This window comes from Lepidothrix coronata, unplaced genomic scaffold (genome assembly GCF_001604755.1).
Source record: "Lepidothrix coronata isolate B3197 unplaced genomic scaffold, Lepidothrix_coronata-1.0 Scaffold215, whole genome shotgun sequence".
NCBI classification, from domain to species: domain Eukaryota; kingdom Metazoa; phylum Chordata; class Aves; order Passeriformes; family Pipridae; genus Lepidothrix; species Lepidothrix coronata.
In genome coordinates this window covers 358,280-371,463 of record NW_016690395.1, presented here as the reverse complement: position 1 = coordinate 371,463, position 13,184 = coordinate 358,280, and the positions used below count along the sequence as shown (strand labels likewise).

At 39.1% G+C, this 13,184-nt stretch overlaps 1 protein-coding gene across 1 annotated transcript in view; it reads right to left on the bottom strand.

Moving 5' to 3' along the window:
- Positions 1-5,776: 5,776 nt before the first annotated feature.
- ARHGEF38 (Rho guanine nucleotide exchange factor 38) overlaps positions 5,777-13,184 on the bottom strand; it is a 36,414-nt gene continuing 29,006 nt past the window's right edge. The window contains exons 10-14 of the mRNA XM_017833505.1: positions 11,408-11,728; positions 9,289-9,429; positions 7,911-8,109; positions 7,470-7,729; positions 5,777-6,751 (exon numbers count right to left, since the gene is read on the bottom strand). Coding sequence (XP_017688994.1) covers positions 6,566-6,751; positions 7,470-7,729; positions 7,911-8,109; positions 9,289-9,429; positions 11,408-11,728 — 1,107 coding nt within the window. The 3' untranslated portion in view covers positions 5,777-6,565. The remainder of the gene's footprint in view (positions 6,752-7,469; positions 7,730-7,910; positions 8,110-9,288; positions 9,430-11,407; positions 11,729-13,184) is intronic.

Here is a 13,184-nt window from a genome sequence, read left to right as displayed (position 1 = left end):
GTCTGTTCCTGAAGGACTGCACCCTGTGGAGGGACCCATGCTGGAGCAGTTCATGAAGAACTGCAGCCTGTGAAAAGGACTTGTGCTAGAGAGGTTGGTGGAGGACTGTCACTTGTGGGAGGGACCTCACAGTGGAGCCTGGGAAGAGTGTGAGGAGTCCTCCCCCTGAGGAGGAAGGGACAGCAGAAATGATGTGTGGTGAACTTACCACAACCCCCATTCCCTGTCTCCCCACACTGCTGGGAGAGGAGATGGTGAATTTGTGAGTAAAGTCTGGAAATAAGGGAGGAGTATTTTATTTTCTCCTTATCATACTCTGATGGGTAATAAGTCACATTAATCTTCCCAAAGCTGAGTCTGTTTTGCCGGTAATAGTACTTTGTGTGATCTCCCCCTGCCTTTAACTCGACCCACTAAGCTTCCATCTTATTTTCCAGTCCCCCCTGCCCAGCTGTGGAGGGGAGTGACAGAGTGGCTTTGGTGGGCACCTAGCATCTATCCATGGCCAACCCACCATGCAGAATTTCATAGGCATCCATTTTTATCCATCCTGTATTTTAGGTATGTGTAAAGCTGATACATGCAGCTATTTCCCATGCCTCATTTCCCTTCTCCACAATTAAGATTTAGGCTAACGTTCCTTAAACATTGAAAGGAATAGTTTCATTTACTCGGGATTGCCTCAGCTACCTGGGAAATTTGCACATTTTTTCAACTATTTTTTCCTTTGGAGGAAAAAAAGACTTTGTAATGCCTGTGACTTCCAGGGCTATGTAAAAATAACAACATGAGCAGGAGGAATCCAGAACTTTTACTGCTTTTTGATCAGCCCATCCTTCTTCCTTTCCAACAGAGGGTTTTTAATGGTGGTATACTAGGAAAAGACCCCAAAGCAGTTTCCATTAGCAAGCAGAAGGCATATTTTCTTCCTAAGTGTTAATCAGAAGACTATTGCCAAGATCTAAGTAGTAGTGTGAAGATAGATTCTTTAAATGGCTGGAGTGCTGCTATGTAAAGTGTTCATTCCAGTAGTAAAACCTGCTCCCAGAGGAATGTTCAAGGTGCTAGCTGCCTCTGTCTTGCCTCTGAACATACATGTAGCTTTGCTTGTGAGAGTTCAGGAGCTTACAGCTGAACTGTGCAGATTACTTTAGGTGCCACCTATGGGGTAAACACAGGCAGAACAAAATTGATCCTTGTTTTTAAGTTGTGGTAGCTAATGCCATTTAAAATACTTCTGAGACCTGATTCAAATATATCCTGATGTTTTTATGTCTATAACTCTGGCATGGATTGACTGTAGGGTATCTCCATTCAGAATAAAATAACTTAGGCTGTACCTTTAGTGCATTCTGGTCTTTTCCCTCTAATAAGGGCAATTCTAGCTGGACTTGTCACTATCCCTGTATTAGCAAAATCTGCAATACAGCTACAATTTGTATCAGCGAAAGACTTTCTTCCACTGTAACTTTCCCAGCTTCTTAAATGAAATATAAAGTCTCCTTCTGCTGGTATAAAAATGTCAGTTAGGATTGTGATTCTTTGAAGTATTATATCAGGAAGGATTTATAGCAGAGACCAGGTCTTCTAAATCAAGTGTTTAGCTTGAATATGTAAGATAGGCACTGCTGAAAAACAGAGTAGATTGAAGGGAACAGTTGCTTTCTGCTTTGATGTTATAGTTAGGATGGAATTAACAACTGTATTTTCAGGAAAGGAGTCTGTTCTACAGGATTGTTTGACTGAAGTCGTATGTCAGGTTGAGGAACACAGTGTAGGGCAGAAAGAAGGAAGGCCTGTCTGAATTTTGAGAAGCATACCTCTTATTTAGAAAAAATAACTGGAAAATAGTCCTGTGATTTTTCTGTCCCCAATACAAATTGCCCTGTGATTTACTATAAAAACAGCTACATAACTTTCATTAAACATTTTATAAATTTGTGGTGGTATTTTACTTCTACTTAAATATGATGTTTTTTTCATAGATGGCCAAAATTTGATACCCTCTGTAATGTGAAATGATAGGTTACTCTGGTTCCATAAATGTTCCTTCTGGCTGGACTAGGGGATGCTGGTGATATCTGTGTCTAAAAAGAAAGGTCTGACACAAAGCTCTGTAATTTACAAGCTTTTATCTACTACAAGTCATGACAGACCTCTGGCTGGACACAGCAGTAAGTAACAGTCACAACCCTCAGGAACAGCTAGAAAAGAACTATACTGATATTTGGAACCTTGAAGTGTATTTTTAAACTGGCTTAGTGTTTTGAGTGTTTGACAAGTTCTAATATTTTTATCTTAGAACTTTTTATAGATAAACTAGGATGCATACTAGAAATGCAGCATTTTATCTGAGGCAACTCTGTTTCCTCTGCTAATTTTGCAGGCAGATGTTGGATAGCATATAAAGCATTTTGCTTCTGGAAAACATCTTGTTTAAAAAAATAAATAAGAAGAAACATCTTTACAAAAATAGATTTTTATTATTGCAATAATTTAAAGAAGAACTCTTTCGCTATTTCTGAACAAACAATATTGTAAGAGGAATTATCAGTAATAGATCTGCGGGAACAAGGATTGTCATGGCTGTGCTTCCTAGTGCAGGTGTTAGGTCCACTTCACTTTTCTTCATGTTTAAAAGCTATCTTAAAATGACAGCAGAAGTATACTTAAGTGTTTGAAGGAGGTAATTACTCAGTGAAGCTTCCAAAGATGAAAATTCAGAAGGAATAATTCTTCAATCTGTGTTTGCATTGAAAAGGTGAACTCCTACTTAAAGTTCACAGCACCACCCAAACAAAGGGAAGATGGTAAAGCACATAGGTGCCAGAAGTCAGAGCCTAGGACTCTGCTGTTCACTGGACTGGGCATTTTCTGTGTTCCAGGTTATCAATGGCAACACTTAAAAATACTCCCTAAACGGAGAAACCCTTCAGTTTGAGTGGACCCAGTCTTGGAAGTACTTGTACATGTTTACTGTCAAAACAGTTCAAGTAAGTAAAATGCACATTTGAACAAACACAAAACCAGTCCATTAAACTGCAGCCTGTCCCTGCTTCAATCAAAATAAATTAGTTTTGTCATTAATGTAGAATACTGTGCCCTTCCCTACATTTAAAAAAACAGCGGCAAAAGCATTACATATTCTTAGGAATTTCTGGAGCCCCAATATAGCTCAGTTTCTAGTATTTAAAGCACTATCTTAACAAAAATGTGACTGAACAAGTCTAATATGAAATATTGTAAATCTCCTTAATGTCAAACAGCTTTGGATTCAAGGAGCATCTCTTAATTTTTTACAATTGTTGTTTGCATTCATCTATTTTAAACAAAAATAAAAGTTTGCAATATATTCATAATATCAAATGATAACAGCTAAAACTTCGAATTTCTGAAATGGCATAAGCCAATCCACTTGTGTACCTAATGAATTACTTTTTCTGGATCCCAAGTTGTGAGGCTAAAATAAAGTCATATCACCCCACAATATAAAAATTATTATGGGTCCTAACCAAACACTGGAGTTTCATTTGACCTGTGAGGAGTTCCTAAGTCCCCTAGAAATTCAATGAAATTTAGGTGGTCAGCTCCAGTATATTTTATCCTTCATTCCTTGTTACTTCAGGATCAGGATACCTAGTGAGTATTTTGGAGAGCACCATTTAAGTACGCTTTGAGACACCTTCACAGAGCCTGATTTTTCATGGGGAATGTACATTAACACTCAAAATCAGAGCTCTCCCTATGACTCAAGCTGAGTTCTCAGAGCTAAGACTTAAGAAATCTTTTTTTACTGACTCTTTCCCTTAATTAATTTCATCACTGTGCTTACACGACTGCATTAAGCCTACTAAGTACAATTGTGTAATTTCTAAAACTGTTTCAACTAGTGCAAAGTATAGATCATCTCCAAATAAAAGACTCTACATTGTAAAACATAACTGCAAAGCTTCTTGTGTGTATCTTCCCCATAATCTCAAAATATGAAAGTCAAAGGAGTGCAAGCTTAGTAGGGGTGAGTCTTTCAGTCCAATCTTTCCAAGCTGATACTCCCTCTCCACTTCATTTACTTCATTTAACTAAAGGCGAAGTTTTCCATAAAAGCAGCTACATCCATTCATAAAATGAATGAGAACCCTTTTTTCTTGCTATGGAAATGGCAAGATTACAGTGCCCAAAGCATAAGTACAATAAGGCAAAATAATGCTTTATCTATTGTTACTGCTCACTGGATAGCAGTAATTCACAGAGATTCCCATACCAGATTCTGAATGTCCATCTCGGAGAACTCTAAATGTCTCTCTATTATATGATTTAATCCAGCACAAATTTTAGGTTCTAATCTCTGTGATCCACTGCATTCATCCTCTGAGCAAGACTGACAACGTTTTCTACCCTTTTATGAAAATAATCTGAAAATTGAGGACATCAAAGAAAATAAAGGTAGGTTCATTAGCATAGCAAAAACTATTGTTTGCATCAACTGCCTTAACTTTTCTTATCCTTTCTTTGTTGATAGGTTATTTCCTATTAGATCTTGCTAAGCATTTTGAATTAGTTCATCTTCAAACCTCACATTTCAACTATAGGAAGTAGAAATTTACACAAAACTTTAGAACACTTTCTGTGTACCCTCAACCAGCAATAATCCCACCCTCACCTTGATTTTAATAGTGTTGTCATTTTAATGTTCAGTGTAAGAAATTATGCAATACAGAAAACACCTGACAGGAGTTTACCTTCAATTACATTATTTGCTGCAGACATAATCACTTTTTTGTTTCCTTGTTGCAGTGCTTAGCACAAGAAGGTGTTCAGTTATCACTAGAGGACCTTGGCATTGCCGTATTGAAATACATTGTGACAAGCACTTAGTTATCACTGGTAATCCCAAAGAGATATTTTTTATCACTACTCAGTCTGGCTTAAGTGCAGGACACCAGCCTGGCTTAAGGATCGCTGTAGTCAGTGGACCTAAAGAAGTACTACTTGACATTCAGGTCCTTCCTTGGGATGCCTTGTTTTCTATGCTCATTGAGGATGCAATGTGGACTGTATTAACTTGTAAAACTGGCCTCATCTGTTTTGAGGATAGTTGAGCAAAATATGTCTTTTGATTCTGAAATCTGCAAACAATGAATGAGCTCATTGATACATTCTTCACTGTTCAATCTAACATCAGACACTTGGAGAATGATTTTTTTTTTTTTCTGGAAGAGAAATTTTGATGAATCTTAACTCCCAGCTTATTCACTAGACAATATGATCCCTGTATCTGACTTAAGGAATCAGGTAGGCACTAAATATTCATTCAAAGGCACCGCTTGACTCTTCTTCTTCTTCTTCTTTTTTTTTTTTTTAAATTAATAAATTTCCCAAGACTAATAATACAGGTTTCATTTCACTATACAGATTTTGCACTAACTGCTTATATAATAATGGCCAGTCTTCGCGAGCGAAGATTTGGGAAAGGTCATTAACCCTTCGAGCCTGCGCAGTGGATTTTTTAGGTGAGACACAGCGTGCGCTGAACTGAGCCCACCCTTTAATCCTGAGGTTCATCTGCCGGGGCCAAGCACGCTTGGACAGTGGCAGTGAGGTCCCCAGGACGTAGGTTTGTTTAGAGTGACCTTCTCTTAGATGGATTGCCTTACAGGGCTGACGAGCTCCATCTGCCCGGGGGCTGGGAATCGAACCCGGGTCGCAGCGGTGAGAGTCCTGCACCCTAACCACTAGACCACCAGGGGCCCCACTAACTGCTTAGTGTGTAGATATATGTGGAATTTCAAATCTGGGGTAATTCCATATTGCTACAAACTGTTTATACCATACAAAGCAGTTGTGTAATTCTTTTGAAAATTGTAACTTCTTTAATTCACAGTAGTTGTTTCTTGTGTCCCCTCTTTCCCCCCCTGCATTTCCATATTTAACTAAACATACCTTCTTCCCTGGGACCAGTCACTCGTACCACCACGCTTGGTATATTGTAAGTTGAAATGTTTCTAAAAAATGAAACTCCTTTTCTTTTCTCAATCCAATAATCTCCACTGAGGAAAAAATTCATTACAAAAGTGACTGAGGATAAAAACAGACAGTCAAAAAGTTCAAGTTTTAAGATCCATCTATGTTCATTGAAATAGCAGTTAAGGAACAATTCAGCCTACAGTATCCCTGATGACTGAATTTGTCCTTTTTCAAGGCTAATTCTCTTCATCTTGAATAGTATTTGCTAAATATTATGGAAGAAAAACATGATTTCAGCTGTGATTTGTACTTGTAGGTTGACTCTTGACACAGGATGCTTTGACAAAAGAGAAAATTATGGGGTAATAGAAAAGCAAGCTCTTTAGGATGTTAATCAGGATCAGTCTTTCTGTTAAGTCATTCTTCACTCAGATCTTGACAAGGTGATAGCTTTTGGAGGATGGAGGTTCTCAATATCATTTGTGTGCTGGATACCATGGCTTCTGTCAATCACTTGTGAGTTTGCCTTGCTTGCTGCAAAATGTAACAGATGATTACTCTGTTTGCTTCAGAGAGACTGGCTCGATGGGCCCTTCTCTTCCTAAGCGTATGTCATCTTCCCAAGATAATTAGATGGTACATATCCTTTCTGACCTTTTGCTTCAGCCAGCCACCATTCTTTATTGCCACTCAGGTCAGAAAAACGAAGTATCCTAACCTTCTGGTACTCCTGAAGACTGAGTTCTTGGTCATTTCTTGCTTGAAATGCGTAAACAGCATAGAAGGTCTGAAAAACGAAAGCCACACAGACCAAAATAGAAATTGAAAAATGTAGCTACATCTTTGCTGTCATTGTGTATTGGTATGATTTCTGTGTACAGAAAACATGTCATAACATATACAAACCAGTGCACAACCAGTGCCTGGGATTGCTGGATAGGGCCAAAATAAAAAGTAAAATTGAAGGTTCTGGGGAATTCTGCACGAGGAGGAATGAACCAAACTCCAAGATCTCTTCACTTTACTATGCTGGTTTTCAGCTCACATCAAGTGGGCATGGATTGAATGAAGAATTTTCCAGCAAGGTTTTCTCAGGGAAAATCACCTTTCACAAAGCTCTTGTATTCAAATGTGGTACATGGGTCACTTCTGTGCTGTGCTGATCAGCATTGCCACAGCTTTCATGTCAATGGTAAGTCTAAAAATGCCCCAAACTGAGCTATTTTGCAGGTTCCTGCTCCATAGAGGAACCATGAGGCATTGTAGATGGGATAATGCAACAGTCTATTTTCTGTGACACGGGACTGCAATTCACAGTTTAACTGATTATCTTTTCTTCCCTCATAGCTACTTAAGAACAGAGGATAACAAATTCCCATGCCACACTGATAGATTAGTGCTAGTCTTTTACGGTGTAAAATGAAACCATTTAAGTTATAAACAGTATAATTCTGGATTTGAAATAGGAGCAACAAGAAGACAGGCACAGTGTGCATCATACTTACATGCTGATCATCCATATCCTGAAGAGTATCAGTCCCTGTGCCATTAATTGTGGGATTTTCACAGATTTGAAGAGAAGAGCTGCTGTCACTCTTCTTGTGCCCTGGACTTCTTGTGCTGCTGTCAGTAGAGGGCCGTGAAGAGACAAAGAGGCTGATATTATCAAAATCATCATCACTAAAGCCGTTTTCTGTGACATCCTTCTGTGCTTTGGCTGGATTGTAAGGCCTCAGGAAGGAGGAATACACATACCCTTTAAGGACTAGAAACCAGAATAAAGAGACAGAAAATAAACAAACAGCAAAACACTGCTAAAATCATTTCAAAACCAGCCATTTTATGCAGCTGTCAGTATGACAGAGGCAAACAGATGGGGCCAGAATGAAAAGAAATCAATATCCCAAAGGGAAGCTGTCATTGGGATCTTTGTGCAGAGAACTTACTTCCTGTGTCAACAAGCCATCTGCTTGTACTTCCGAAGGGGTCCTTTTGCTCCACGACAGCCACCAGTTCTCCTCCATGTAAATCAATATCAAATTCCTGAGTGGCATTGCACTTGCGCTTAGCTTGGTACAGCGATTCGGGGCTGTACGTAGACAACAGCTTGGACCTGTGGCCTTCTGTTTGACGTGGGGACTCCAGCTGAAAAGGAAAAAAAAAAATATTCAGACTCAGTGATGCTGAGGTCATTTCTAGAGCAACTTAGATGCAGAAAAATCTGTGTGTGCTGCTAACGGACCCCGCGTTTTTACATATAGACCAAAGAGTTACTTAGACAGCTATTTGTGACCAAATGGCCTTTGCATATGCAGAAAGGACCTGTCCAACTGCTATATTAATAGGTCAGCAGTAAAGAGCAGATTTTAAATAAATGCAGAAATTTCACTAATTAAAGACCTCTTAAGTCTGTCCTCTGCTCTCAAAGGGATTGTGTTCTGTATGTGAACTGTCTCTTGCTTAATTGTTTTTCTGAAGCAATGATCTTTGTATTCCTATGTAATATCACCAAAAAAAGCACAATCCAAAAAAGGGCTGAGGTGTGCTAAGACCACATAACAACTTGCATGATAAGGCACTAGTCAAAAAAAAATCAGTGGTACCCAAACTGTCTGCTTTTTGGGTGAAATTACCTCCCTAAATGAGGCAAGGAGCTATTAACTGCTGGAAGCATATTTGTTTCAGAGTTTTGGTCAGAGGGCAGAGAGGGAGGTGCTGCACATCAGTATTATCTTAACATACCACAGAAGCAAGAACACATTTGCCTTACTGATGCTAAGAGGAATCCTACAGCTTCCTCAGCTTCTCCTGTAAATCTGCACTTGAGTCTTTACTTTACTGTAAACTAGACTCGTAAAAGCTCTGGAAATGTCTTATAAGATTTGGAACCAGGGGGACACAGATTTCCTGGTGGATTTTTAAAATCTTCTGCTGTCGGGGTGTACGTGTGTGCATATGTGTGTAAACACCAGTACATATAACCACAGCTGAGCATGGGGGGGAAAATCATCTGAATTACAAGATTAAGATGAACTATAAGAGTATTTAACAAAAGAAATAACCCAAGTTATTTATACAACCTTAGACTTAACATGTGCTTAAAGGCCTAAGGGTAATCCAAGCTAATTTCAAGTAGATTTTCAAGATAATACATGAAAAAAGTGAAAAATCATCAGAAGTTACTAGTCAATGAAACAGCTTCACTCCAACAACCTGATTCAGGAAGAGACCAAGCCCAAACCTTTAGGTTGCATAAAAATGGATTTGTTTCAAAAGTGATCAAAAGAGGATGCTTCATACACGATCCAGATGTATGGTACTCACGGGAGAAGGGACAGGTTTCTTTCTTTCCAAGCTCAATTTTCTCTCAATAAATGTTGCACTGCTGTTTTCTTTTACAAAATTCAGCTTGTGAACCTCCTCTATCAATTGATTCTGCACTTCACAGATGCTTGAGGAGGACAGCTGCAAACACAAATGTGGGTTAGATCTCATGTACAAAATGGTAAGGAGATTAGAGAGAGAGCAGATTTGGCTTAATGGGCTGAATGCTAGGAGTCAGGAGATCTGACAAGTTGTGCCAGTTTTCTGCAGAGCCCATAGTGCAGTGTAGTCTCTACATACAGGATGTAGAGGGAAGAAAGGGTCTTGCTTAAAGAAAGTTTCTAGTAATTGCTATTAGATTTAAAAGACATGGCCATTGAAGTTAAATCATTAAAAATATTCTGAATGGTGCTGAAAATGAACAGTCTTGTACTTATGCTACTGAGCCACCTGCTTTCAGATGCAAATGTGCATCTCAGCCAACGTGCTGCACGGCTTGGAGTAGCTTACCCCACAGCTGTGTGTTTGTGCAACTGGGTGCCAATAGGTTAAAAATCATTGGGTAAGCTGAATCTCTGTCTGTGGCACTGGTAAGTCCTTTTGGTCTATGCCTTACCCCAAATGTATTTGCTGATGTAAACAGAAAAGAAAGAAAAAGAATTTGATTTTGTAACCAGACCTTCACAGAAAACAATGCTTGATACAACAGCTTTCAAAACATGAAAATGTTAAATTACAGGGATGCAATTTCTTCATGTGGGAAAAGTCTTCATTTTGGCATTAAACACATAGCTCTGTTTTGATCCTGACCTTGCTTTCTTAATTTTTTTCATCTACCCCTGACTATAATGTGCTCTGTTCAAGCCTTGATGGGAAGGAATACTCTAGAACTGCCTTACTACAATGTGTTTCCTATACAGAGTCTTGCTCTGGTTCAGGTGAGTGGATTTGGATGTGTGGAAGGCACTGTTGCAGCTATGCTTCTCAGGGGGTTCAAGTCCTCCAGGCAAAAGTATGACATAACTGAAACACAGTATGATTTTCACACAAATTGAGAATAGTTTTTCAATTTCAATCTAGAAAGAGTAGAGTGGGCTGGAGGAACTAATGCCCTCCTGTGTAGCCCACACAGGCTCCTTTGGTACTTTTGGCTACATAAGTGAAATGATTTGGACTTTCTGTGCCAGCATAGACAAAGCTATTCCTTACTGCCAAGAGATGTCTGCAGGAGCTTCTGCAGCATATTTGTGTTTAAAAGCAACTTGCTTTCCATAAAAATTATTTCATCAGACCTCCTAATTTGTTTCTCTTTTGCAGTCATCTGTGACTCTGCAGCTCTAGCAGTCACAGAAATGTTCATGAACTTTCTTAGAATTTTTCTTTCCTGCGTTTTCTTGGCCATTTAGGGTAGATGCTAAGAAACAAGATTAAAATGCTAGCAGCTGCCTCCTTTTTGCCTTACTGTAATGTTCTTGCCATTACTATCACTGGAACAGCTGGAACAGTTCCATTAGGATCATTCTCTACAAAAAGTCCAGGTCTGAAAAAAACTTAAGCTCAGAACATAAGTTCCTCAGAACTCAGGTCTGTGGGGTGACCTTATCGTGGCCTTCCAGTACCTAAAGGAGGCCTAAAGGAGAGCTGGAGAGGGACTATTCATCAGGGTATGTAGTGATAGGACAAGGGTGAACGGCTTCAAACTGAGAGAAGGTAAGTTTAGATTATATATCAGGAAGAAATGCTTTACTGTCAGGGTGGTGTCAGGAGGTACTGGAACAGGTTGCCCAGAGAACTTGTGGATTCCCTATCCCTGGAAGTGTTCAAGGTCAGGTTGGATGGGGCTCTGAGCACCTTGGTCTAGTGAAAGGTGTCCCTGCCCATAGCGGGGTTGGAACTATATGAATTTTAATGTCCCTTCCAACCCAAACAATTCTGTGATTCTATGAATTTAACCTTTGCTGAGCTTGCAAAGGAAAAAAAAACCACCTGATTGTGCTCAGCAGAACAAACAAAATTAGTGTAGCTTGTAGATGTGTGTCCTACATAACTTTAACCAAAGCATACAGAAAGAAAAAAAGACAAATTAAGTCAAAGCTATACCTGTTTCTAATGTACTTACTGGAACAGGCACTACCACAGCAGAATTTGATTGAAGCGCTGCAGACATAATATTCCTGAGGAAGGTGATGAAGCAATGTAGGCAGTTCAACACAATCTTTTTGGCTGCTCTGTTGAATACCTGAAGTTCTTCCACTAGCTGTGCATTTAGAGCCTCATAGTCTTTCTTTGCCAGGTTCAGCTCTTCTCCGGTTGACCTCTGAAGGCAGCTGTTGTAGTCCAACAACTTGTCATAGCGCTTCTGGATGAGTTTCTGAGGGCCTGAAAACAAGGCTTGTAGTGCTGAGAGAGGAGTCAAAATAAGCTTGTCCAGTTGAGCCATCTGGAAAGGTATAAAACAGACCTACTCATTACTTCATTCATACAGTCCTTCAGACCCTGTAACAGGGTCTGATGACAGCCTGTCAAGCAACCTGTTAATTACTCTTCACAAAACATTGCTGTCAGTGGGCCTTAAGCAGGGTCCACCATGACTTAGAATCTCCTTCATAACACTGCAAAGGAGGGATATCAGTTTTGCAGTGTCTGGTAACGGCAGTGGTCCCTTGGAGGATGCAGCCTGTGGTACTGACCATAGGGTGTTACCACTGGGGAAAACAGCAAGGATTGGTATAGTGGTCCAATAAAACTGGAATTTCCTTAACTGAAAGGCCCATGCCAATATACAGCCTAAAGGCAATGAGGTCTTGTGAAGTGGCAGTCTTTTTTGCCTTTTTTTTTTTTTTCCTGGAAACAGCTGTAACTCAATTCCTGTTTAAGCAAACACAAACAATCACTTGATTTGATTAAATTAGGTTATGCTTGTTGGTTTTATCTCTAGTAATCAACAAAATTACACACCTGGTAAAAAAAAAGTCTCAGACTTTTCCATTAGTCTCTAATTGTCTCAAGGGATTAATATTGCATGAAATAAATTTTTGTAAGTCACTTGTTCAGATACAGCACAGGTTTGTAGTGAGTGAAACTCCTCATCATATTAAAGCTCTTGGACATTCTATGTGAATTAAGTTGTTGGGTTGAATGTGAGAACACAATCAGCTGTCTCTGTACCCTCCAAAACACATCACAGTTGAGGACACATCCATTTTATCCCCAGAATTGCTCTCCCAAGGCCAAGATGACATACACTGGCTAGATAGCTCCTATTTTATTTCCACTTGAAAATTTTCCCAAAAATCTAATGAGATAGGAAGGTATTAATTATTGCACAAAGGAGAAAAAAAAATTAACCCAAGCCCAGTACTAAGATCTACATTGATAAAAGCGTTTCAGGAAAACATGTGAAGAACCCTATGGGTTGTTCAGTGAGAACATCTACCCATTGTGCAATGTCAAGACAAAAGCCTGTTTTTAAAAAAACCTTACACATAGGATAGAGAATCCTTGTAATCTTGTAAATCCAAGACGCAGAAATAATAACAATGTCCACAGTTAAAACAAATAAGATTAAGTTGTTTGGGGTTTTCTTAATTACATAGACCTTCAGAATAACTGGATCATGAGCTGATAGGTGTTACAATTTTTTTTCTAAAAATAAGTATTTTGTTTCAGCTCTTGTCGAATTACTTTTACTTCTCTTTTATGTTTCTGAGTATGAAGGCAGCTTCCATAATGAACACACTCACCATTGCAATGAACACACTCACCAGTGCAACACACTCTTTTGCACTTTATGCACTCTTTCATTGTAAAGACATTGAAAATATCTTTCTTTGAGATATTTTTGAGATTAATTTTTGAGATAATTTTCAAAGGTGCGAATTTCAGAGGAAAAGATA